General features: G+C 62.2%; 4 protein-coding genes and 1 long non-coding RNA gene across 8 annotated transcripts; 3 read left to right on the top strand and 2 right to left on the bottom strand.

The window, feature by feature from the left end:
• The first annotated feature begins 647 nt into the window (after positions 1–647).
• Positions 648–3,091, top strand: LOC107503471 (cytochrome c1, heme protein, mitochondrial). Its single transcript, XM_016131803.2, has 7 exons — positions 648–800; positions 1,402–1,598; positions 1,685–1,811; positions 1,901–2,058; positions 2,133–2,293; positions 2,598–2,698; positions 2,787–3,091. The coding sequence occupies exons 1-7, from the start codon at positions 672–674 to the stop codon at positions 2,889–2,891; spliced, it is 978 nt and encodes a 325-aa protein (XP_015987289.1). The 5' UTR covers positions 648–671; the 3' UTR covers positions 2,892–3,091.
• Positions 3,092–4,045: 954 nt separating this feature from the next.
• On the bottom strand, positions 4,046–7,869 carry SHARPIN (SHANK associated RH domain interactor). Its single transcript, XM_016131801.2, has 9 exons — positions 7,570–7,869; positions 7,101–7,275; positions 5,318–5,455; positions 5,106–5,247; positions 4,931–5,021; positions 4,699–4,852; positions 4,496–4,614; positions 4,282–4,410; positions 4,046–4,204 (listed from the first exon to the last, which is right to left on the bottom strand). The coding sequence occupies exons 1-9, from the start codon at positions 7,765–7,767 to the stop codon at positions 4,121–4,123; spliced, it is 1,230 nt and encodes a 409-aa protein (XP_015987287.1). The 5' UTR covers positions 7,768–7,869; the 3' UTR covers positions 4,046–4,120.
• A 592-nt stretch (positions 7,870–8,461) lies between these two features.
• Positions 8,462–11,407, top strand: MAF1 (MAF1 homolog, negative regulator of RNA polymerase III). Of its 3 annotated transcripts, none has more exons than XM_016131804.2 (8): positions 8,462–8,742; positions 9,483–9,607; positions 9,708–9,836; positions 9,911–10,076; positions 10,212–10,333; positions 10,420–10,539; positions 10,685–10,804; positions 10,911–11,407. In XM_016131804.2, the coding sequence occupies exons 2-8, from the start codon at positions 9,525–9,527 to the stop codon at positions 10,930–10,932; spliced, it is 762 nt and encodes a 253-aa protein (XP_015987290.1). In that variant the 5' UTR covers positions 8,462–8,742; positions 9,483–9,524; the 3' UTR covers positions 10,933–11,407. The 3 variants fall into 3 exon arrangements, with proteins under 3 accessions (XP_015987290.1, XP_036089092.1, XP_036089091.1); XM_036233199.1 differs by lacking the exon at positions 8,462–8,742 and adding an exon at positions 9,025–9,068; XM_036233198.1 differs by lacking the exon at positions 8,462–8,742 and adding an exon at positions 9,071–9,092.
• A 108-nt stretch (positions 11,408–11,515) lies between these two features.
• On the top strand, positions 11,516–20,073 carry WDR97 (WD repeat domain 97). Its single transcript, XM_016131775.2, is given in 23 exon segments — positions 11,516–11,681; positions 11,876–12,006; positions 12,174–12,802; positions 12,924–13,045; positions 13,220–13,916; positions 13,988–14,130; positions 14,210–14,446; positions 14,522–14,612; positions 14,798–14,930; positions 15,019–15,140; positions 15,409–15,469; positions 15,632–15,781; positions 15,869–16,132; positions 16,214–16,339; positions 16,444–16,527; positions 17,265–17,519; positions 17,571–17,951; positions 18,052–18,261; positions 18,338–18,459; positions 18,547–19,018; positions 19,020–19,516; positions 19,605–19,666; positions 19,752–20,073. Coding segments are annotated over 23 exon segments (5,322 nt in total). The 5' UTR covers positions 11,516–11,551; the 3' UTR covers positions 19,955–20,073.
• A 1,577-nt stretch (positions 20,074–21,650) lies between these two features.
• On the bottom strand, positions 21,651–23,784 carry LOC107503475. 2 transcript variants are annotated; one of them, XR_001595238.2, is made up of 4 exons: positions 23,358–23,784; positions 23,106–23,240; positions 22,499–22,806; positions 21,651–22,395 (listed from the first exon to the last, which is right to left on the bottom strand). It is a non-coding gene; the product is annotated as an uncharacterized LOC107503475 (long non-coding RNA). The 2 variants fall into 2 exon arrangements; XR_001595237.2 differs by having other exon boundaries at positions 23,383–23,783.
• Positions 23,785–23,852: the final 68 nt, after the last annotated feature.

Genomic DNA, 23,852 nt, shown 5'->3' on the forward strand with positions numbered 1-23,852 from the left:
TGGCTGCCATGCTCCTGGTTTCTGTGGCTGACAGGCTCTAGGCATATGTGCTCCTTGTCATTTGGATGAAGGAGAGCACAGAGTGTTCATCCCGGAGAAGACCCCCGAGCCCATGCGGGACAGGGCAGGTGTGAGGGGCCACAGCCCAGAGGCCTCTGGCCTCCCCGGAGTGTCCTCCTTTTTCCGGAGAGGGTCAAGGGGGAATGCGGGAGGGTAGAGGCGGCCGAGAGACCCCCACCCTACTGCTCTAGGAGGCCTGTCTGCCCTGAAACCCAGAGGAGCAGGATCCGCTTCGCCAACACGCCAAGGTCAGGGCATGCGGCTGGACGAAAGCGCTCCATGACCTCGGACATACCGTGGGGTCCTGACCGACTAAAGCCGCCCCGGCACGGCGGGCGCATCACCGCCCCGCCGAGCCCCGGAGATAAGTGGCCAAGACGCGGAAACCGGTAGTTGGGTGTTGTCACGACAACAGGGAAACACGGCGGGGCCCCGCCCAACATCCGGTTTCCACGACAACTGGAGCAGCGCGGCCAGGCGGGGCCCGGGCCCTGACGGACAGATCCCGGGCCCGCCCCCTCCGCCCCGCGCTCCCTTGCTCTCGCGACTTTTAAATTCCCGTGGCGCCGCAGGGGCCGACGGGAGCGGCCGCCGTGCTGAAGAGGGCCAAGATGGCGGCTGCGGCGGCTTCGCTTCGCGGGGCAGTGCTGGGCCCGCGGGGCGCGGGGCTGCCGGGCGCGCGGGCCCGGGGTCTGCTGTGCGGCGTGCGGCCCGGGCAGCTTCCGCTGCGGACGCCTCAGGTGAGCGCTGGCCTGGACCCTGGCCGCCGCGCCGCCCCTGCAGCCTGTGAAGGTCACGGCAGGGAGGCTCCGGGCGCGCGCCAGGCAGCCGCGGGCAGCCTCGGCCACCGGGCGCCCCTGCCAGGCTTCCGCTGCCTGCTGACCCAGGTGTCTCCTGGGAGCAGGGCCGGGCGCCCACTCCGGGTAGCAGAGGCGCCTCGTGCCGAGCGTGGGGGCGGCGAGGCGGGCTCGCCGCCCGGTCCGGGCGGAGGGCTTTCCTCGGGGGGCGCGCCCAGGCCCGCTCCAGCTCTGGCCTTCCAGACCGGGCTCGCGTCCTGACATGACCTCAGCCTGACCTCGGCCAGCTGCTTGTGACCTTGGCCTGCCCCAACACCCTTGCTCACTTCGGTTTGATCCCCGGCCCAGGTTCCAGGGACACGCCGCACACTCCCCTCTTCTCAGGGCCCAATCGCAGGGAAGTGGGGCGGGCGGTGGCGCAGGGTGTGCTTTTGGCGCCTCCCAGCAGGTGGCCGGGTAAATGAGTGAGAGAGGTGGGCTCAGAGTCAGTTCCCCAGGTAAGGCTGAGCGGTGTTCTGGGAGGCGCTGAGCGGGGCTCTTGCAGGCAGTGTCCTTGTCGTCGAAGTCCGGTCTGTCCCGGGGCCGGAAAGTGATGCTGTCAGCGCTGGGCATGCTGGCGGCAGGGGGTGCAGGGCTTGCTGTGGCTCTGCATTCTGCCGTGAGTGCCAGTGACTTGGAGCTGCACCCCCCCAGCTACCCGTGGTCCCACCGTGGCCTCCTCTCTTCCCTGGACCACACCAGGTGTGCGGCTGGCTGGTTGGGGGAGTGTTTGGGTGGACTGGGTGGGGTGGAGTTCTCAGAGCCCCTAACCTTTTCCTTGTCTTTAGCATCCGCAGGGGTTTCCAGGTATATAAGCAGGTGTGCTCCTCCTGCCACAGCATGGACTTTGTTGCTTACCGCCACCTGGTGGGCGTGTGCTACACCGAAGAGGAGGCAAAGGCCCTGGCGGAAGAGGTGGGGGCCTGGTGATGCTGTGTTGGCCCCAGGCCTGGGGCTCCCCCGTGGTGGGCAGCAGCAGGGCAGTGACGGTGCTCTCGCGGCAGGTGGAGGTCCAGGATGGCCCCAATGAGGACGGGGAGATGTTCATGCGGCCAGGGAAGTTGTCAGACTACTTCCCCAAACCATATGCCAACCCAGAGGCTGCGCGAGCGGCCAACAACGGAGCACTGCCCCCTGACCTCAGCTACATCGTGCGAGCTAGGTACTCAGCTGCCTGCAGGAGGGAGGGGGAGGGTCCAGCTCAAACCAGGGGCTGAGGCACGGATCTGGTCCCAGGCACGGTGGTGAGGACTACGTCTTCTCCCTGCTCACGGGCTACTGTGAGCCACCCACCGGGGTGTCGCTGCGAGAAGGCCTCTACTTCAACCCCTATTTCCCTGGCCAGGCCATTGGCATGGCTCCTCCTATCTACGACGAGGTCTTGGAGTTTGACGATGGTGAGGCCCCTGCCCTGGGGGTGGGCACGCGGGTCCTCCTTTCCCCATTTGTCAGGATGCTTCCACTGGATTCTTGGTCCCAGGGTCCTGCCCCCTCCTTGGCTGGGGCTTGTCTGGGCACCTGAGGCGGCACGTGGGCAGCCTGCGCTGCCATCTAGCTCAGGGGCCCCGGTGTGCCTGAGGGGTTCCATCCCTTTGAAGCTTTGGGCAGGAGGTTGTCTGCTCCATGGAGGGGATGCACGGAGGGGTGCCCGTGGTTGGGCAGCGCCCCAGCAGCAGCCCTCACCACTTGTCCTTGGCCCAGGCACCCCGGCCAGCATGTCTCAGGTAGCCAAGGACGTGTGCACCTTTCTGCGCTGGGCATCTGAGCCAGAGCACGACCACCGCAAGCGCATGGGGCTCAAGGTGACAGCGCAGGCGCGGGGCACAGGAGGGGCTGAGAGCTGGGCGGGGGTCCTTTTCACCTTCCCCTCTGAACCTGCCTTGCCCCCAGATGTTGATGATGATGGGCTTGCTGTTGCCTCTGGTCTATGCCATGAAGCGGCATAAGTGGTCAGTCCTGAAGAGTCGGAAGCTGGCATATCGGCCGCCCAAGTGACCCTGCCCAGTGTCTGCGCACCATCCTGCCTGAATGGGCCCTCAAGCCAAGCAAGGAGCCACCCTGGCCTGTTCAGGGCCTCCGCTGGCCTTCTCGGCCGTTCTTCCTCTGGGACAAGAGGGGAGGGGGCAGGAGACCGGGTTCCAGCTCCAGATCCTTCAGCCTCCATCATGGAAATAAATTAAGTTTCTCAGTGTACACGTTTGAGCTACTGTGTGATGTGAGTAGATTCGCAGGGGACTCGGACTGAGACTCTTGCCCTCAGAGTTTCCAGGGATGTCCACGCAGTGTGGCCAGCAGTGCCCTGTGCTCACTGATGGCTGGGAGTCCAGTCAGTACAGAATGCAGCTGTTAGAGAAAGGGACAGCACTCACTGGGGTGGGGAGTACTGGTCACGGGTGAAAAGGGCCTGACAAGACAGGGACAGAGGCCTAGAGCAATCAGCCAAACATCAGTGTGGAACCCCTTGGCCTTCACCCTAAGGACAGCAGGGAGAGGCCTAACAAGAGCTGTTGGTACCAGGTGTGGCTTGGCAAAGTGGACAGCTCTCGGTTATGCTCCAGAAGCCATAAGCTCCTGGTCCTCTGGGTGGATGGGAGAGGCTAGCGGGGTAAAGGAGTGCCATCAGGTGGTGCCTCCTAGCAGTCCACAGGCAATAGGAGCTGGGTCTAGGCCTGACAGCCTGGTGGCAGCGGTGGGTCTGTCAGTGGTGGGAGGGTCGTGGAGATGCGGCCTTAAAAGCACAGGGTGTTGGCTCAGGGCTCTTAGCTTCTAAGCTCTTGTCTCCAAGAGGGGACTGTGAGGGGCATCCTGGGTGAAGCCGTCTCAAGGAGCAGGCACCAGCTGGGACGGTGAGAGCTGAGTGGGAGAAAGAAGGGCTGAGTGAGGGGCTCATGGTGGGCCGGTGGGGTCTGGTCGGCAGACGGGATGGGGTTCTGCAAGCCCATGGGGTGTGGAAAGAGATCTCAGAGCCATGTCCCTAGGACCGTGGGACCTGGGTCCAAGTTCACTCTTGCACAGCCTCGTGGACCTAGCTGGGAAGCTCTGCGTGCTGAGGGCTTGGCCCTGCCCCACCCATCTCTGCCAAGTTTCCTGTGGGGCTGTCCTGCGCTGCGCGCCCCCAGTGGCCCATCCGCACACAGTGGGGGCACTCGGCTGGTTCAGAAGCTTTTTTAATGACTCCAACTAGTGGCCCCTCTCCCCAGTCTGGCTCTGACACCAGTGAGCAGTCAGCTGAGGTTCTCCGAGAGGTTCAGGAGGGAGTCCAGGGACCTCGGGCCTGGGAGGGAAGGGCCATCCTCTCTTCTTGTGACCTGGGTGGGGAAGTGGGTCATTTTGCTCTTCTGCTCCCTTGTTCCCAACCCCTCCCTCCTCTCCACCCCCCTAGTACCTCTTGTGGCTGCTGCAGGGAGGCTGTAGGAAGGGGACCCCAAGCACAGGGCCTCTGGGTGCTGCACATCTCACAGCCAGGTCGGCTTGGGGCATTGATGAAGGTGCAGGAAGGGCAGGACCAGCCGGGCTGGGGCGGACAGACAACAGCTGCATACTCTTTCCTTCCAGTGCCCACAGCAGCCCAGGCCCACCTGCCCAGGGCCTTTGCCTACCTGGGCGGGGCTGGGCAGGCTGGAGCCTGCTGGCTGAGGGGCTCGGGGCAGCCCTGATGACTGGGGGAACAGGCGGTCTAGCTCCCCAGCCATCTTCTGGGGATGCTGAGAGCTGCGTCCTATGGTAGAAGGGGTGGGTCTCAGAGCCAGGTCAGGCTGCACCCCCACCTTCCTCACCCCACCCCACCCCAATCAAGACTGACCTGGGCCTTCTCGAGGGGCTGAGAGCAGGTAGAGGAAAGCAGGGTCCCCGTCCTGCTGAACCCCGTAGGAAGCAAGGCTGCACTCGGGCACACACAGGCACCGCCCAATGACCCAGCGCTGCACCGCGGGTGGGAAGCCGAACTCTGAGAACACCTAGGGCCAGAATGTTAGTGCTAGGCGGTATCAGCCAGGGTTCCCACCCCCAGTGGGGCGCCCAGACCTGGGGCTCACCTGCTCCTGGAGGGCCGCAATGGTGCAGTGGGGGTGGACCTGCAGTGAGACGTGGGCAGAGGATGCAGCATCTTCAACTGTGACCTGTAGCCTGGGCCAGAATGTAGGTCGGGGGAATGGTGGGGGACCTGGGAGGGTTGGGAGGGCAGGGTGAGGAAGAAGTCCCAGGTCTCACCTGATGGGGCCAGGAGGGAAGCAGGTTTCCTGGAGCTTGATACTGAGGGCCACATGATTCCGAGCCAGGGCGGCTGCTGCTTGGGCTGCCTGCTTCTCATCCCCGCTCCCGATGGCCCAGGCCAGGCGCCCTGCTAGCTCTTCTGCAGGGAGAAAACCATCACAGCCTGGCACAACTGCTTCCCCCAACCCCCTCTGGCCACCTGCCTTTACCTTTCTCCATCAAGTCTCCTGGGCTCCAGGGAACATCCACCTTGGGCTGGGGGACCTTGGTTGCAGGCACTTCAGGAAGGCTGGGTGGGGAAGTGGGGCATGTTTCGGGGCCCAGGGCTGGAGGCAGGCTGTCACTGCCTAGGAGAAAAGGTGTAGGGTGGGCCGGTGGTCTCCCAAGACCCAGTCCTCCAGCCGATCACTCACCTAGGCTTCTGCCCTCACACCTCGGCTTCCGCCCTCACACCTCGGCTTCCAGGGTCTTTGTCTCCTCCATCTTCACCTCAGCCCATGCTGGGGCTCTGCCTTGGACACACTTCAAGCCAGGCCTTCCCCTGAGCTTTGGCCCTTGCAAACCCCTCAGGTCCCTGCCAACTCCTCGGAGCTGCAGCTGCACCTGGGCTCTGCAGTCCTGGACCCACCTGAGCCCCTCCTCCACAGAGGCTAGGCCACATCTTTTGGGCTCCCTTGGCCTCACAACAGAACTAAAGCAACCTGCCCCTTCCTGCTCACCAGTAGCCCTGCATTCAGTATGGCTTCTTGGTGCCCTCAGGGACCTCCAATCCTCTCCCAGCTCTACGCTCAACCCAGAACGCCTCAGACTGCTCCCATTCCTAACAGAGCCTTTCAGGCCCTGGGCTGGGCCCAACTGTCTCCTCCTCTTCCCTCCCACTTGTGGCCCAGCCCCCCTGGAGCTGATGCAGCTCAGGTCCTCAGTAATCTGAGCTACCCGCACCCAGCATATGCCCACTGCACACTCTCGCCTCAAGCCTGCTGTACCCACTACTCTCTGGCTCACATTTCGACCTTCGAATCTCACTCAAGTGTATTCTTAAGAAGGTCTTCACGGTCACCCATTTTTATTTGCAAACTCCTCCCTTCCAGCATCTGAGAATTTTATTTATTTTATATGTCTCCCCTGCCTCTAGAAATGCAAACTCCATAAGGACTGAGATGTGAAATTTCATTCGTGTGGACTCTTCAAGACCCGAAGCAGTGCTAAGTCCAGAGCAGTACCGAGTTTGCATGTGGTGAGTGAGTAAACAAATGAATGGAAAAAGCCTTTCTCCTGCACATGCCGTGTTGTCTGGGGTTTCTTCCTCGACCTCTGGCATCTCCTCTGGCACATTTGTGGGCTCTTTTCCTGGTGCACTGTCTGCCTGCCAGACCCTCTTGCTTTCCTCTGAATGACCTGGGTTGACCTTTCCTACCCGCAGTCTTTACCTTGCCAGAGCACCAGCTTTAGCTCAGACCCATCTACTGCCGCTCCCCCAGATATGTAAGTACAGGGCCACCTCCATGCCCTCCCAAACTGGCCTTCAATCTGAGTTGCCAATGGTATTCGGTCCCCCGTCCTTCTGTCTCAAACACTAATTCTTACATTTAAACAGCCACAAAATTCAGCAATTCCATCTCCTAAGCACCTCTGCAAATGTCCTTCTTCTCTTCAGTCCTCCCCATATGAATATAGCTCGAATCTGAGCCTGTCGCTTTCCAACTGAGTACCCTCTCCTTGCTCTTGATATAGTCTGTCTTCCCACCAGGTCCTGAGGCCCCACCTACTTGCTCTGCCCCTGCACACTTGCCTGCTCTAGGCTCTAGCTTTTGGTCTCTGTTCCTTCTCTCCACTTTCTCTCTCCTAGGAGTCTTCCCAGAAGCCCAGCAGTTGGTAAGGTGAGCCCAGATTTCCCCGCTACTTCCTCCACCCAGGCCTGTGGGGGCGGGCCTACTCCTACTCCCTCCCCGTACAGTCTCTGACCAACCGAATTTGCTCTAGGCCACTGACCATTTTGTCCCTCCACGGTGGCACCTTGGACCAGTGCTGCCCACCGCTGAGCTTCCTGAGGGTTAGGGAAGTGCAAGCTGAGGGTTCCAGGCCCTCCTGGTGGAGGCTGCAGCTCATGCTGACTGGGACCTCGAACGGTGTAGGAGACTGACTCCAAGGGCCACTCCAAACTGACCTGAGGAGGGGAAGAGTCCAGGCTCAGTGCCTCCCGCCAACACGTACTGCATGATCAAAGGCATATGAAGCAACATTCATAGGCCACTTGCGCTGATCTAAGCTCTTGACTCATCATCTTATGAAACCGTGAGTAATCCTATAAAGGTATGTACCAACATTATCCCCGTTCAACAGACAAAGAAACGGAAGCAAGGAAAGTTAACCGCTATAGGGTACTCAGCGGGCAAGCGGAGGGCCCTGGCCTCTGTTCGACCAGGCCGCTTGGCAGCGCGCGCCTGCTGTCCCCACTCACCGCTCCGGGCCCCGTGCCTAGCAGCTCCAGCCGGAAGCGCCCCGGACGCTCGGGATCCGCGCTCAGCTGCAGCCTGCGCAGCTGCGACTCGGCGTCTGGCCCCGCAGCCAGCGGCCTCACCGCGGCATGCACGGCCAGCAGCACAGTGGCCGAGCCCGGGTCCCGGGACGCCGCCGCTCCGCCCGCCGGCGGCGCCATCTCCGGTCCGTCCCTGACCCTGCCCTCCGAGCCCACTGAGCGCCTGTGCCGGCCGGAAACCCGGGCCGCGAGCCTGGAGTTCCGGCTGAGGCCAGCACGTCGGAGCCCCGGAGGAGGAGGAAACTGACCCTCCCGCTTTGCCAGGACGGATGCGATCTCCAGACAGGGCAGGCGAGGCTGGGGCCAAGTGTCAAGGACAGAAGCGCCAGCCACAACTGGAAGGCAGGCGCGGCTCCTTCGCCCTGGTGGCAGAGTGGGCGGAGCTGCAGACCGACGGTCCGTGTCTACCCCCGGACCTGGCCGGAGCTGACCGCCACTCTCAGCTACCTTCTAGCTAACCCCTCCCGCCGCCAGCTCCTGGGACGGGTCCCGCCCACACCGCGCTGGGCCGCCAGCCGATCCCGGGAATCCGGGCGGGCAGCAGGGGCGGGGCAGGCAAAGGCCCGTGACCAATGAACGCAGGGAGAAAGGAGGGTTCAGCCGGCAGAAAAGTGACGGACAGGTGCTGCAGCCAGTAGGAGCGGAAGACAGGACTGAGCGGCGGGTAATGTGCCCAATGGCTCTCCGAGTTTTCGATCCGGCGGCTGTAGCCGGCCATTCAGAGGCGTGGGGCCGGGCCTTGCGAACGCTTGTTTTTGTCCGGCCCGGGAGGCAGAGGTCGGTCGGTCGTTCGCTCGCTCTGGCGATCTGTGGCGGTCGGGGGGAAGGTCGGTCGCGATAGTCGGGCGCCGTGCAGGGGCGAGGCTATGTCGCGGTGGCAGCCCGGCTGGGCCAGCAAGGCCGGGAGTAACGGGATGTCGCCGCGGAGCTTCTTCCCTTGGATACAGTGCGGCACGAGCGGAGGCCGCGGCGCCGCCCTCCGGTCCTGAGGAGCCCGCGCTGCCCGGAGCCCGCACCGCCTTCTCACCTGCACCGACGCCAACCGACCTGACCCGGCCTGGCTCTGCCTGGCCAGCTAGAACGCAGCACAAACAGGTAGGGGCCGGATCTGAGCCCAGTGCCGTCTAGGGGCCTCCAGAACTACAGCCCCCAGCAGGCCTCGCGCGTGCGTCGGGGGCGCACGGCCTCCCGGGGTTTGTGGTTCGCAGTGGCTCGGCTGGGGTTTCGTAGGCCCCGGCCGGGAGGCGGGCGCTGCCTGGAGCGCCCTAGGGGCCCGCGGACCGGCGCTTCAGGGGGCGTGGGGCTTGCCTCCGCTTCCAAAAAAACTAGGCACAGTTTTAGAGAGCAACGGCAGAGCCTATAGGTTTCCTTCCCTCTCGCTAGGAAGCAGCCGGTAGAGCAGGGAAGAACGCCACGTCCAGGTGACCGCAGGGCCCGAGCCCCAGGTGTCCTGATTTCTAACCCTGGCTGAGAAGTCGGGTTGGAGGGGGATTGCAGGCGTCATATCCTTTCGCGGGCTTACAGTGACCATCTTTGTGGTCGGGGCTCTTCTGTCCAGATGAGGAGTGTTGAGGAAGAGACTAAACCGGCAACCCTGGGTGGGCAGGGTCCCCAGTTGGCCTCCAGCCCGGCTCCAAACCTGGAATGAGGGGGGTGGCTGAGCAGGTCCTAGACTTGCCACCCTCAGGTGACAGGATCATCTCCCCCAGTGCCGAGGGCTTGGAGCGGGTTGTGAGAGGGCCCCAGCATGTTTACTGTGGTTCCACTTAGGGAGAGGAGGGCTGAGGGTGGGGCCCCAGGGGCCAAATGCCCATGGACTGGCCTCCTGTCCCCAGGCAGCACTAGGCCCTGGGAGCTCAGCACACCTCCCTAAGGACATGAAGCTGTTGGAGAACTCAAGCTTCGAGGCCATCAACTCACAGCTGACTGTGGAGACGGGAGATGCCCACATCATCGGCAGGTGGGGCCGGGACTCTAGGGGCTGATGTCAGGGGTCACTGCCCTGGCCCTGAGTTGACCCTGGGGGTGGCATGCTCCATGGTCCTGCCTTCCTCCCGTAGGATTGAAAGCTACTCGTGTAAGATGGCGGGAGACGACAAGCACATGTTTAAGCAGTTCTGCCAGGAGGGCCAGCCACATGTGCTGGAGGCACTGTCCCCGCCCCAGACCTCTGGCCTCAGCCCCAGCAGGTGAGCTGGGGCAGGGCTGGCCCACTGGGGGCGTTGGGTGCAGGGCAGAGCTGGACTGACACTTCTCTGTGCAGACTAAGCAAGAGCCAAGGTGGCGAGGACGAGGGTCCCCTCAGCGACAAATGCAGCCGAAAGACTCTCTTCTATCTGATCGCCACGCTCAATGAGTCCTTCCGGCCTGACTACGACTTCAGTACTGCCCGCAGCCATGAGTTCAGCCGGGAGCCCAGCCTCAGCTGGGTGAGGGCGAGTGGGGAGGGACCCACAGCCCCACAGCTGTCCCCAGTGCCCTCCCCCACTTTCTGTGGCCCTGGGCTCCCCCAGTCTGTGCATGCCATCCTGGTACCTAGTCAGTCTTGGCTATGACCGTTCTAGGTGGTGAATGCAGTCAACTGCAGTCTGTTCTCAGCCGTGCGGGAGGACTTCAAGGCCCTGAAGCCACAGCTGTGGAACGCGGTGGACGAGGAGATCTGCCTGGCCGAATGTGACATCTACAGGTGGGCTGCCCTCCCTGCAAGTGGGCCCTAGGTGTGTGTGGCAGCTGGGCCCTCATACCAGCAGCCTCTGCCCTCACTCTCCCCAGCTACAACCCGGACCTGGACTCGGACCCTTTTGGGGAGGATGGCAGCCTGTGGTCCTTTAACTACTTCTTCTACAATAAGCGGCTGAAACGGGTTGTCTTCTTCAGCTGCCGCTCCATCAGGTTGGCGCCGTCCACATCCCTTCCCCCAGCTTGCTGTTTGACCCACCCCGCTCCTGACCTGTCCTCCCTGGACATCCTCCCTGGGGTCAGCAGCAGGCTGGGGCAGGCAGTCCTAAGACCAAGTCCCCCCCACCCCCACCCCCAGCGGATCCACCTACACGCCCTCAGAGGCGGGCAACGAGCTGGACATGGAGCTGGGGGAGGAGGATGAGGCGCGCGGAGGCAGTGATGGTGGCCCCGAGGAGCCCAGCACCATGGAGGACAGGTGTGTCCTGGCTCCCTGGAGCCTGGGGTGAGCAGCCCAGGGTGGGCACTTCTGCCTGGTCTCGCAGTGTTCGTTCCTCAAGGCTTGCTGTGTACCCTCCACCCAGGGTCCCGGTGATCTGTATGTGACAAGAGGTGGAGGCTGCATCTTCATCCAGCTTCAACCAGCGCCTGGACCTGCCCACCTGAGGAGCCCCAGGGCCTCCCCAGCTGCTGGCCAGACCCTGGCACTGCCCACATAGCCCTTTGCTTCCAGCCAACTGATAGCACTCACCCCCGCAGGCTCTGCTGCCCACACTGTGGCTGGACTGGACAGAGAGCACAGGGCCTGCTGGGGGGAGCCACTGCCCTGCCCTAACCGACACAGGCAGGGCCAGCTGGACCACAGAGTTTATTTTTGTATTTTGTACCGGCTCAGGCCTGGTCCTGCACACTCCAGCCCAAAAGGCCCGGGACTGGCAGGCGGGCCCCGGTGATTATCCGCCCTGGGCTTGGGCCGGCTCCTGGGGCCCACCTGTACCCCCAACCTCGCCCACTGGGCAGCGTGCACTGAGTGTCACTTTGCAGCAGCTCGTTTGTTTCCAATAAAAGTTTCTGAGACTTACTCTGTGGACCTGGGCTCTGTGCGGCACTGGGGCGGGGCCTGCGTCCTGCGTGGAATGCGCGGCTTGCGTTGCCTGGTATCCTAGCAACAGGCGGTAGAGGGCTGTTGAGCCGCCAAGACCCGCCTAGACCTGCCATGGCCATAATGGAGACGGAAGTATGGGATGCAAGTAACCCCTTTTCAGTAGAAGGCAACAGCCTGGCTCTGGACCCAGACCAGTATGACACTGATATCAATGACATCCCGGACCCCGGGTTGCTCGAAGAAAAGAATGGTGAGGTGGCCTGGCCTTGTTCTCAAGGTGGTCGGCCCTAAGAGCCGGCCTCACTCACACACGGGTTCTGTCCACCAGGAACAAGGCTCCCAGGGCAGTCCCCTAACTCACAGGGCCCTCTGGAGGGCCGACCTCCGGGGTTGCTTGGGGGCCCACTGCCACACAGTGACAGCGCTTCCCCCGCTGGCCCGCAGAGTCGTCTTTCTCGGAGCCGGCCCCTCAGCTTTTTACCAGGAGCTCACGGTGGCAAAACATGACCCCGCGCACGCGTGCCCGCCAGCTGTGGCTACTCCTGCGTGCAGGCCTGCATGACTTTGTGGAGAAGGTGCGGCCCGGGGCCTCTGCCTCAAAGCCTCTTTCTTGGCCTGGCTCTTCCCCGTGGGGTCCCCAGCATGATCCCAGTGGATCTTCCTGGCTCCCCTAGGCGGGTGTACCAATTCTCTCTGGCCCCCCCCCCAAGTTGACCACAGGCTTTCCCCTCCCTGCCTGCAGGAAAAGAGAGCCGAGCTGCGCGTGGCACGCTTGACACACGGACTGGAGCCCCTGCGCCGCCTGGAGGTGGCTGCCGGGCTCCGCTCCGTGGCGCAGGACCCAGTGGGTAGACGCTTGGTGGTGCTGGATGGCGCTGGCCGCCTGCACCTGCACAGAGAGGACGGCTGGTCCCACGGGAAGCTGCTGGCCCCCGTGGCACTCACGGGGTTGGTGACAGTGCTGGGACCACTGGGTTCTGTGGGCCGCTTTGTGGGCTGGGGCCCCGAGGGGCTGGCCATATTGAGGCCCGACCTCAGCCTGCTGTGGCGGAGCGAGCCAGGGGTGGGTTGGGCCCTGGGCCAGGAGCCCATCTGCTGCCTGCCTGTGCCTGACTTGGGGCTGCTGCTAGTGGCGGAGGCAGGCGGCCACCTAGCACTCTGGAAGTTCCGTTCAGGAGGGCGTTGTCTGGTGCCCAGCGGGTCGCCTCTGCAGCCTCTGCCAAGCTCCGTGGGTGCGCTTACGCGTCTGGCTCTGGGGCCCCTGCCTCCCCACCATGCCTGCTGCTGCTTCGCAGCCTATGGCTCGGCGGTGCTCACCTTTGATCTGCACACCTGGGCTGTCATAGATGTACGCCGGGATCTGCACAAAACGTGAGGGAGTCCCAGGGATGGGGTCCCATGAGGCAAGTCTGCGAGGAAAAGACGGTTATGGCAGGGGTGCTCACGGGGGGTGATGCTGAGTCAGAGGGGCCTCTCCCCACCCCACCCCCAGCACCGTCTCTGACCTGGCGTACTGCAGAGAAGTTGCGGCCATGGTGACGGCTTCCCGAGACAGCACGGTGAAGGTGTGGGAGGCCGACTGGCAGATCCGGATGGTGTTCGTGGGCCACACAGGTGCGCCGTGCCAGCTTCTGGTTCTCTCTCCGCGGCCCTCCACCTTAAAGAGGTCTGGGATGTCCAGAATGTCCCTGGCTCCAGCTGCACATCCTTGCACTGGCCACAGCCCGGCTGACGGCTCCCCTTTCCTTGGTCTCAGGTGCACCCAAGTGACCCGTGTCCCTCCCGCAGGCCCAGTGACAGCTATGGTTGTGCTCCCCAACACTTCCCTGGTGCTGTCGGCCTCACAGGACGGGACGCTGCGCACGTGGGACCTGCAGGCTGCGGCGCAGGTGGGCGAGGTGGCACTGAGCTGCTGGGGCCACGAGGTGCAGTCTGGACACGTAGACTGCCTACTGGCGCCGGCGGGCCGCGGCTGGCCTGTGCTCTCCTTGCGCGCCGGCAGCGTAGAGCTGTGGCGCCTGCGCGAGCTCTACTCGCTGTTGGCGCAGTTGTCCGCGCCAGTCCTTCACCTGCAGGTGGCGCCCGCGCTGCCCCTGCTCCTGCGCCCACCACTGCCCGCGCGCCTCGTGTGCGCGTGCGCCGACGGCTCTGTCTACCTGGTGTCAGCTGCGACGGGGCGCACGGTGAGCTCACTGCTGCTGGAGCCCGACGACTGCGCGGCCGCCGTGGCCTACTGCCTGCCTCGCGAATTACTGTGGCTGCTGACCCGCGCTGGGGACCTGGTGTGTGCCAATGCGGCACGCTGCCCCATGCACGTGCTGTACCGCTCGTGCCCGCCGCCCTCCCCCGAGCCCAGGCCCTGCTGCCTGCACCTCTACAGCCACCTCACAGACCCCGCCAGCGCGTTTTCCACCTGGGAGACGGTGCGCCAGCACGGGGGCGAGCTGTATCGTAGTGACACCCAGGCCTGGAAGGACAAGAACCGGTGGGTGCCAGAACCTGGGAGGGCCGGGCGAGCCTGCAGGGCCCGCACCAACAGGCCACTGTCGCCGGTAGGTACTTGCCTGTGCTGGGGCACACGGACGGCACGCTGTCGGTGCTCGAGTTGTGCGCGCTGAAGACTGTCTTCCGCACAGAGGCACACAGCCCAGGCCCCGTCACCGCCATTGCGTCCACCTTGAACAGCATCGTGTCCTCAGGTCAGTACCTCCCACTCCCACAGCCTGTCCGAGAACCCCTCCCCTCCCCAGAGGCCCAGCCCTGGCTCCGCCCCCATAGGCGGGGACTTGACTGTCAAGATGTGGCGCGTCTTCCCTTACGCCGAGGAGAGCCTGAGCCTGCTGCGAACCTTTTCCTGCTGCCACCCCGCGGAGGTGCTCTGTGCGCTTGGGAAGCGTGTCACCGTGGCCTTTGAGGACCCAGACAGTGCCACCTACGGTTTGGTGCAGTTTGGCCTGGGCCACAGCCGGCGCTGTGATCACCGGCCCCAGGACGACCCCATGGACCACGTCACCGGTGAGGGGGCAGGGCAGAGGTGAAGCCCCGGCCACCCAGTGGCTATGGTCCCTCACTCTGGGCCCCGGCCCCCAGGCCTGTGCTGCTGTCCCACGCTCAAGCTGTACGCCTCCTCCAGCCTGGACTGCACCATCCGCATATGGACCGCCGAGAACCGCCTGCTGCGGTGGGCTGGGGCCCCGAGGGCGGGTGGGCGGGCGGATGGGAGCCTGGGGGGAGCCAGCTGGGCTCCCCTACCTCTGCCCCCCACCAGGGCCCAGGAGCTGGACAGGGGAGAGGGCCTAGCCCTGCTGCCGCCTGCTGCCCACTCCTTGGAGCAAGGCTGGACTCTGGCCGTGCACACCCCTGCAGGCTCCTGCAGCTGAACGGTGCCCCTCAGGCCCTGACCTTCTGCAGCAACAATGGTGACCTGGTGCTGGCACTGGGCTCGCGCCTCTGCCTGGTGCCTCACCGGCTCTACCTGCCCACATCCTACCTGGTTAAGGTGTGTGGTGAGCACAGGCTGGGCAGGCGGGGCTGCGTGGGCAGATAAGCCTTCCGGCCCAGGGCTCCAGGCTCCTCTCCCTGCTCAGAAGCTGTGTGGCCAGGTTCCTGCTGTGGTGGATGACCCTCCGCTGCCGCTGACCAACCCGGAGTCACTGACCTCAGCCCAGCAGCAGAGGCTTGCCAGCCTGCATGGGGTGGCCAGCCTCAGGTCCGCCGGAAGCCCGTAGAGCTGTCCTGGAGGCCCCTGCCCCGCTCCTCTGGGTCAGGGGCTGGCTGAGTGTCCCTCGTATGTGGTCCCAGGGCTCCCAGCTACCTCTGGCCACCTCAAACCTGTCCTAGTCCTGGCATCCCCTCCCCCAGCTGTCTCCTGTGCCCCCCAGGGGCCTGGCTGCCCTCCTGGGGCATTGTCCCAGCCTGTGCCCAACCCCACTGGTGACACCACTTGGTGTCCCACCTGCGGCCATCCCTGTCTGCAGTGCAGCCTTGTCTATCATCCATCACCAGACCGCAGCACCACAGCAGCCACTGCTGGAGGAGGTGACGCCCCACCCCCCACCCCAGTGCCCCAGCCCTGCCAGGGCCGAAGCTCAGGCCACTCCTCTTCAGCGCCTGGATTGGGCGGGCCTGGGGTCACTGCCGCTGTCTGGGCAGCACATGGCCAGGCTCGAGAAAGAACAGCTGACCCCGTACGCCCCCCAGGACCTGGAGACCTTAGTTGCCCGGGACCACGACCTTCAGCAGCTGAGACAGGGGCTGGTGGTCCCAGCGGCCCAGCCCCCCCTCTCCTGGCACCAGCGCAAGGAGGCCTTCCACAACTACCTGCATCTGGTCTGCAGCCCGACCCTGCTGGTGGGTGTGGGACCGCCCCACCCCCCCAGTCCCGCCCCCCCTCTACCCTCGGCCTCTGCACACCCACCTGCCCGCCTCTGCTCCCAGGGCACACATTCTGGAACAGAGATCCGGCAACAGGGCACCGTGACCCTCCCCATGGAGAGGGAGACTGAGACCTGGGACGTATGTGCCTTGCCCAGAGCTGCCCCCAGTCTCGGGGAGGCTGGGGTCTGCACTGAAGTCCCCACAGTGCTGACAACCCTGCCCCCACAGGACCTGAGGGCCCTGGGCCCGGGCAAAGCCCGCCAGCCCCAAGTCTCCTTACCCATCCCACCCACTCGCCGGGGTGTGCACAGCAAGGCTTCCCAGGTGAGGCCTCTTGCCCCTCCCACCCTGTGTCCTGACCTTGTGACCCTGCCCAGTGCCCTGTGACTCCTCCTCCCACCTCAGCTGCTGGCCAGGTCCTCCCTGAGCTGCTACCTGGGCCTCAGTCTGGATCTGCAGCTACAGTGGGAGCAGCTCCACAGAGAGAGACCTGCAGCTCCGGTCCCACCATGGTCCCACCTGCAGCGCAGGGTGAGGGACCCAGCCAAGCGGAGTGCTGTCTGCCCAGGGCAGAGCTGCCAGGGCGTGGGGGTCTATGCTCAGAGGAATGGCTCTGAGCCCTGTCCCATCCCCAGGTCTCCCTGCTGCTGGAAAGGCGGCCCAAGGAGCCACTCTCCAACCTCAGGGGCTTCTTTCCAGCATCTGTTCAGCCCTTCAAGGTGAGACACACATGCACGCTCCCCAGAGGCTCCTCCCTCTGGGCGGCACCCTTCTTGTGCACCCTGTCTTCCCTTTGCTGCAAACCCTTGTGTCCACTTCTGACCTGAGGCCATTCCCACCTGCAGCCCTTGCCCGCCCCCAGCCCCCTGGTTTCGATGCCGCTGCTCCCTGTGGGCCTGGTCTGCTTGTACTCTGGGGACACACACGGGGCAAAGCCAGAGCCTCTGCCAGGCGGTTGTGCCCTGTACCCTCCCTAGCAGAAGTGCTGGTGGGTGGGTCCCCTGTGGGCTTTGTCTGGGCCCAGTCCCCTCCCTTGAGGGCAGCAAAGTGAACAGGAGCTGGCCCCTTGAATCCACTGCCTTCCCACCCCAGATGCCCAGACAGGGCCCGAGGTCTGCCCAGCACGAGTCTGGCACTGTCACTGGCCCAGGAGGCCACCGATCCTGTGGCTGCTGCACATGGTCTCAAGGCCAGGCAGCCCTCTCAGGCTCCTGCCCCCCTCGTAGACTGGGGGCTGAGCCCTGTGGGAAGCATGTGGGGTGTCAGGGTGGCCCTCTCCATTCTCAGCTTCCACAGCGCTCACTAACTGCACCCCCGGATTTCTGAAGGTTCCCCGCCCATCCGGGTTGGGGGCCAGCCGGCAGAGCTGGGCTGGTGCCTGGTGCTCTGCCAGGGCGGTCTGCGGGACAGGGCGGGACTCGGGTTCACGGCCCACCCTGCTGTGCTCCACCCCCAGTACTTGCAGCGGCCCATCCACTTCCCCGGCTGGATCCCCAACTCCGCGGTGCTGCAGCGGATGTGGCAGCCTTGGGAGGTCGTGGGCAGCGGAGCCGACACCCAGCTCGCCAGCCACCCCGCGCTCCAGGCAAGAGGCGAGCCAGGGGGGGCTCTGCGGGAGGGCCCAAGGCCTCGTGGCTCGCCAGCGGCCACTCGTGCTCTCCCCTTCGCAGCCCAGCGCGAGCCAGGACGACCTGTGGCTGCGGCGGCGCAGGCGGCGCCACACCAAGTGGCAGCAGCAGCTGATCCGCTGGCGGGGTGAGGAGGAGAGCGAGGACGAGGGCGAGGCGCTGATTCTGGACTGGGCCTCAGAGTCTCTGAGCTCCCAGGAACAGCTCTCCCCGGAGCTGCTGGGGTCCGAGGAGCTGGCGACTCAGGTGGGCGCCGGGACAGGGCTGCGGCGGGAGGGGCGGGTCGGAAAGGCGGGACCTGCAGCCGCCGCCCCCCTTCCCCTCAGGGCTTTCAGCTCTCGACCCAGAGGCGCGCCGGCGAGGTTGACGTCAGGACCGAGACCTACCTCCGCCGCTTCGGCCACCGATACGGGCGCTCACTCTGGCAAGAAAGCTACGAGCATCTGCCCAGGTTCCTGCAATTTTTCGTCGTCCAGAACTGGTTCAGAAAGCTGTTCCCCATCTTCACCCTCGAGGTTCGCGGAGTCTCGGACCCATGGGAAGCACGGGCTGGGGTCGAGGGCGGAAGGAGACTGGGGCGCCCCGGGGCAGGGCCTCAGCGCACCGCCCCTGCAGACGTACCCCGAGATGTACCCCGAGATGCTCACGGTGGAAGGCCTGGCCTCGCTGTTGATGGGCCAGCTGGAGAAGGTCTCCTGGATGGACCGCGTGCACATCTTGCGCGCCCTGATGAGGCTGCTGTCAGACATGAGCAAAGACCTCTGTGACCTGCTGCACAGCCTCCTCCTGCGCCTGCTCAACCTGGACCCGCCCCCCAGCCTCCAGGTGTGCCCCTAGCCCCGCCCCGCCGGCCCCGCCCCGGGCCGCCAGCATCAACCGCGCTCCACCCTTCTGCGCTCAGGACAAGACACAGAAGCAGTTCGTGATTCTGGCGCTGCAGCTGCTCCTGGCCTGCTCCCTGGAGTCCCGCGACGTGGTGCTGGAGCTCATGTCCTACTTCCTCTACTCGCCAGCCTCCTACCGGTGAGGCCCCTCTGCCTCCCCCTCCCCCGCCCCCCGGAGGGAGGGGAGTGGAGGCGGGCCCAGAATAAGGCGACTCACCTGTCGCAGGCCCGAACTCAAGAAGCTGCTGGATGGGCTGGGCCTTCAGGACCCAGAGGGTTTCCTTTCCAAGGAGATGATGACCTGGCTCCAGGGCCCGGATCTCGACTCTAAGTCCACAGTGCGCAACTGCTGTTGCCAGAAGCTGGAGGACATGATCCGGCGCCTGCAGGTCTGGGAGGCGGGGGTGGGGCGGGCCACTTGCCCGGTGGAGCCTCTTGCCTTGTCCCAAGGCTTTCCCCACGTCCAGGGAGGAGAGCCAGGTGAGGCCCATAGGCTCCTGCCTCGCTCTAGCTCCGAGCCTCCCCTGCCCCCGGAGACCCCTCCTCCCGGGCTTCCCGCTCCTCTCTGGGAGGGTGTCTGCAGAGCCGCCAGAGGGGGCCGGCTTGGGAGCAGTACCACCCAGGCCTCCCGGGGGAGGGCAGGCTCCGCGCTGGGCCCCGGTGCCTCCTCCACCAGTCACTCCCTGGCAGATGGAGACCTCGAAGGGGATGGTAGCCAAGCTGTCGGATGCGCTGCCCGAGGTCTCCGGTACCTCATCGCTCGCATCCGCGTCCAAGGAGGCCTCGTCGCAGATCTCCATGGTGTCCGTGACATCCTCCACCCGGACCCCCTCGCTGGCGGTCCCTGGGGAGCCGAGCTTGGTCACCTTGGAGTTCAAGGTCCAGTGGCCGTTGTCACAGGCGTACATCCGTAAGGCCAGACGCACACTCTCAGAGGCACTGCTGCCCTTCGTCCTCCTGCCCGACATCCGCCTGCGCTCCTCGGCGCCCGCCGTGCTGCCGGACCAGCCGCTGCCTCTGGAGCAGACGCACTGGTCACAGTCGAAGATGCTGGACCTGGAGCCCATAGATGCACTCAACTTCTTCTGCCAGCAGTATCGGGCACAGCAGGGCTCCCCACAGGAGGAGCCTGTGCGCCACAGCCGGAGCCCCGCCCAGGAGCTCAACGCTGTGGTGCCACAGCCGTGGGACCGCCCGTGAGCCGCAGCAGGGCTGCGGGGCGGGGCGGGGCCTGCGCAGGGTGTCCGAGGCCTGGCCGGGTTCAACCCATGTCCTCGCCTCCAGGCACCCGCCCATCCTACGGCTTCAGGAGACCAAGATGTGGAGGTGGCCCAAGGACCTGAAGGGTGAGTGGGGACGGGGTAGAGCCTGGGCCCTGACCTCCCTCCCCACCTCGGGCCGGGTCCCACTGGGCTGTCCTGCTGGCCCCAGGCCAGATGGTGTCCCGGCTCTGGAAGGGCCGCACCCTCCATGGCTCCATCCGGACGCTGAAGCTGCCACTGCCACGGGTGGACCTGCAGCCTTTCCCCCCGGACTGGCCCAGGCCTGCGCGGCCGCTGCCCCCGCTGCTCCTGCAGCCCACTCTGCAGCGCTACTTCCTGCCAGACGACGCGGACCCCCGCAGCTCCAGCTGAACTGGCCAGTGGCCTTGCCGGCCCTGTCTCCAGCCTCCTCTCCCTCCCAGCGTGGGGCCAGGATGCTGCCCTTCACCCAGCTGTTTGCCCCTGGCCAAGGCCAGGGGCTGAAAATAAAGTCCAGAGGGCTATGGCCAGCAAAGCAGATGCCACCTTTGTGTTTGGGGGCCACTAGAGTGATCAGAGATGTCTGGTTGGCGTGTCATGACCTGCTGGGGCCAGCGGTGTGTGGGAGGCAGGGGCTGGGGGCATGGTGGGGTTGGGTAGGACAGGATCGGGGTGGGCCTGTCAGCTGGAGCAGGGCCCCACGGCATGGGTGCGTCCCTGCTCAGCCAGTGCTTGTCAGTGGGTCACTGGGGTGAGGTGGGAGGGGGTACTTGTGTGTCAGGTATGCAGGGAGGGCGAGGGCCTGGGTGGCCACAGGTGTGCAGGCGGCGGTGCCTGCCTTTCAATGCAGATGAAACCAAGAGTCTGTCAGAGCTTTGTCACCTTTAGACTGGAAGGCAGAAGAGTGGATGGGGGTGCCCCACCTGCCTCAGCCAATAAGCAGTAGAGAAGCTGCGTCCTCACGACCCTTCAGCCTGAGGTCTCCAGGAGGCGGGTTTTGTCTTGAAGTGCAGGGTCCTGGTCTGAGTCTTCTTCTGGATGGCCATGACCTTGCAGGGATGCTCCTGCGCATTGGCCATCTGGGCTGTGTCTGTGCAGGCCGGCCTTGCTTTCCACGCCCTTCTGCGGGGCTTTCCTGTGAGAGTTCTCAGCCTCTGACCTTAGACGTTTCTTCTCCATGGTTCTGTAGCCACAGCTGGTCTCCCCCACCTTCCCACAAGTCCCCAGGTATGCAGGGCTCTGGTTAGGGGGCTGCCCGGGTGGGTGGCTCTTTCCGAGGCTGAAACATGGCCTGGAGAGCTGCAAGACCTGGCATTTTGGTAAAAGGAACTGCGTGGCTCATGGCAGTCCACTTCTTCAGGTTTTCACATTTTAAACTACAAAAGTAATGCATGCTTTTAAAAATACAAACATGAAAAAAGTTTGACTGAAAACAAGCAAAAATAAAAACCATGAGAAAGTAGGGCAAGTGCAGGTTAAAAAAAAGCCCTACTAATCATACAGGAAACCATTAAAATATTTAATATATATCAACACAATTATTTTAAAATTAAGAAATCTGTTCACCTAAATATACCATTGTGATTGTGGTATCGGCTACCTGGACCCACACTTGATGAAATGGTAGAGAACCACACATACCTTGGTTTTGACACTGTATTATGGCGACATAAGATGTAACCATCGAGGCACCCAGAGGAGACAAATTTAAAGAGAGCAGGTCAGAGGCCACTGCGGGGTGGGGAGAAGGGGGGTGGGCAATTAATACTTAAAAGGTTTCGGTTTCTGCTCCTGACGATGACAGAGCTTCAGAAGTATACAGTGGTGATGGCTGCACGACATTGTAATTAATGCCACTAATCGTACACTTAAAAATGGTTAAAACTCCTAATTTTGGTATATGTATTTTACTACCACGTAAAAAAAATCAGTGATGTGTAATATACTTATCTTCTAAAGGCCATCGAATATAAATGGGCATTTTGTATGGTATGTGAATTATATCTCAGTAAAGATGTTTTTAAAACACACGGGAACCTCCTTGAGGGGGCTTCCACTGGCCAAATTGAAGACAGTTTGAGGATCAAAATAATAGGAATAAAGTACTGTGTTTATTTGACTAAAATAGGATTCCATGAGTTCTTGTCAACATAAGTAAACAAACAGGGAAAGAGAAAGCTTTTTTGATAACAATGAAATCAGAAAATCGCCATCTGGCAACCTGGGTAATAATGAGAGAGACAAACAATACATGCAAAGCCAGCGAGTGAAAGGTGGATGAGGAACGGGATGTTCACACAGTCTCAACATACTGCCCCTAAAATACTAAATACAAAGAGAGAGAGAGCAACCTCACAGCGAAGAAGCCTGAGCAACTGCAGCTTAGTTAACTGATCAAAAACATCTCCAGCGCTGGGACGCATTGACACGGTGCCACCTGATGAGATGCCATGACAAGAACCCAGCTGCGCCTCACGCTATCCCTGCGACAAATGCGTAGCCTGAATCTAATCATGAGGCAACCAGACACATGCGTGTCCACAGACACGCTATACAACAGCTGGCCATGGTCTGTCAGTGCTGAGGTCACGAAAGTCAAAGACAGACTGAAGAGCTGTTTTGGATCCAAGGGGACTCAAGAGACGTGACAACACCTGTTAAAAGGTCATTCCTGGGATAACGTGTGAGCGGGGATTTGAGGTCTCTGTGTTAAGGGTATATGGGAGTTCTTTGCACAGCTCTTGTCGAAGACTTTGTATCTTTTCATTTATCCTGGCAACACGCAAGGCTCCCGGCTGGTGATCACTGTCAGCACTGGTGGACATCGGTGGGCCCTGAATGTGCACATTTTTGTCTCAGTCAAAAGGACCCACCAGAGGGCATCATTTACCCGGGTTATCTATAATATTCTAATTCCATTTCTTGAGAAATGCTCACCTCCGTGGGCAAGACGTGTGTGCCAAGCATGTGGTTTCCTTGGAGAGGCGGGTGCTTCCTTGGACTTGTCCACCCTCCTCCTCATGGGACTTTCCATGGGACTTCCACGCGAGGGTAGGTGAGGATGGAGGCTCTGAAGTGCCCTTCTCATGGGTCTTAGGAGCAAATCCCAGCTCTTGGACCTTGTGACCTGTGCATTTCTGGGGCACACAGTTCCCTGAGCGGCTATCTGCGCATTGCTGTCCCTGGAGGCTTCGTGCTAGCCCCCGGTGTGACACAGAAGTAACACGTAGTAAGGGGCTTACGACCTGTGTAAAAGTAAAATACATAGCAAACAACCCACAAGTCAAAGAATAAACAGAGGGGGAAACTCCGTAATAGAAAAGATTTCAAATCGACCACCTCAGCTTCTACCATTAGAAATTAGGAAAGGAACAGCAAAGTAACGAGAAGAAAAGAAACAGGAAAGTAAAAGTGGAAATCAATGAAATTGAAAAGGAAAGTAGAGAAAAATTTTGAATCCCAAAGGTGGTTCTTTTAGAAGACAAGTAAAATTGACCAATTCCTCGCGAGAGCAACAAAAAGATAAAACTTAAATGGCCCATACCGGGCATGTGAGAGGCGACACCACTACACACTCTACGTGTTACCAGGACAGTGAGGGAACGTTGTGAGGAGCTTCATGCAGATGAATGCAGCAATTCAGACGACACGGACTCCTTTCCCGAAAGACACGAACCACCTAAGAAGAAAATGACAAACCGAATAGCCATGAATCTATCCAAGGAACTGAACTGGTAGTTAAAGAATCTTCCCAGAAAGAATTTCAGGCCCGGATGACTTCACTGGGGAGTCCTACCAGACATTCAGGGAAGAAATAGTACCAGTTTTAGGAACTCTTGCAGAAATCCGAAGAGGAGGGAACAGCCTTCAATCTTTCTCCGGTTGCCATCATCACCCTGACACCAAAATCAGACGAAGACAATACTAGAAAACTACAGACTAGTATCCGTCATGGACACATGCGAAAATTCTAAACGAAACTTGAGCCAACTAAAGACAATTATATATAAAAACGAAAAATTATGAGCACAAGGAGGTTCTGCCAAGAATACGGGGCTGGTCTAACATTCGAAAGCCAGTCCAGGTCATTGGCCACGTGTCTCTGCCCCCTCCACGACGCGAGAGGGCCGATATAATCAGCCGGCTACCAGCGGGCCACGCCAAGGGCTGGAGCCGCACTGGGCCGCGGAGCGGCGGGCTGGGGGACGCGGCGGGGGAGATGCGGGGGAGGGCGGCGTGCGTACAACGTTTGTCCCCACGTGACCCCCACCGCCGCCTCTCACGGCGCGCA

This window comes from Rousettus aegyptiacus, unplaced genomic scaffold (genome assembly GCF_014176215.1).
Source record: "Rousettus aegyptiacus isolate mRouAeg1 unplaced genomic scaffold, mRouAeg1.p scaffold_m13_p_15, whole genome shotgun sequence".
Classification (NCBI taxonomy): Eukaryota; Metazoa; Chordata; class Mammalia; order Chiroptera; family Pteropodidae; genus Rousettus; species Rousettus aegyptiacus.

Bases quoted from the DNA above. Each gene is read 5' to 3' on its own strand.
- LOC107503471 (XM_016131803.2), top strand. From the start codon at position 672: ATGGCGGCTGCGGCGGCTTCGCTTCGCGGGGCAGTGCTGGGCCCGCGG. The intron at 2,059-2,132 runs GTACTCAGCTGC...ATCTGGTCCCAG, and splicing joins AGCTACATCGTGCGAGCTAG to GCACGGTGGTGAGGACTACG. The intron at 2,294-2,597 runs GTGAGGCCCCTG...TCCTTGGCCCAG, and splicing joins GGTCTTGGAGTTTGACGATG to GCACCCCGGCCAGCATGTCT.
- SHARPIN (XM_016131801.2), bottom strand. From the start codon at position 7,767: ATGGCGCCGCCGGCGGGCGGAGCGGCGGCGTCCCGGGACCCGGGCTCG. The intron at 7,276-7,569 runs GTGAGTGGGGAC...TCCCCTCCTCAG, and splicing joins TAGGCACGGGGCCCGGAGCG to GTCAGTTTGGAGTGGCCCTT. The intron at 5,248-5,317 runs GTAAAGGCAGGT...TTCTCCCTGCAG, and splicing joins AGGAGACTTGATGGAGAAAG to AAGAGCTAGCAGGGCGCCTG.
- MAF1 (XM_016131804.2), top strand. From the start codon at position 9,525: ATGAAGCTGTTGGAGAACTCAAGCTTCGAGGCCATCAACTCACAGCTG. The intron at 9,608-9,707 runs GTGGGGCCGGGA...TTCCTCCCGTAG, and splicing joins GATGCCCACATCATCGGCAG to GATTGAAAGCTACTCGTGTA. The intron at 10,077-10,211 runs GTGAGGGCGAGT...TGACCGTTCTAG, and splicing joins GGGAGCCCAGCCTCAGCTGG to GTGGTGAATGCAGTCAACTG.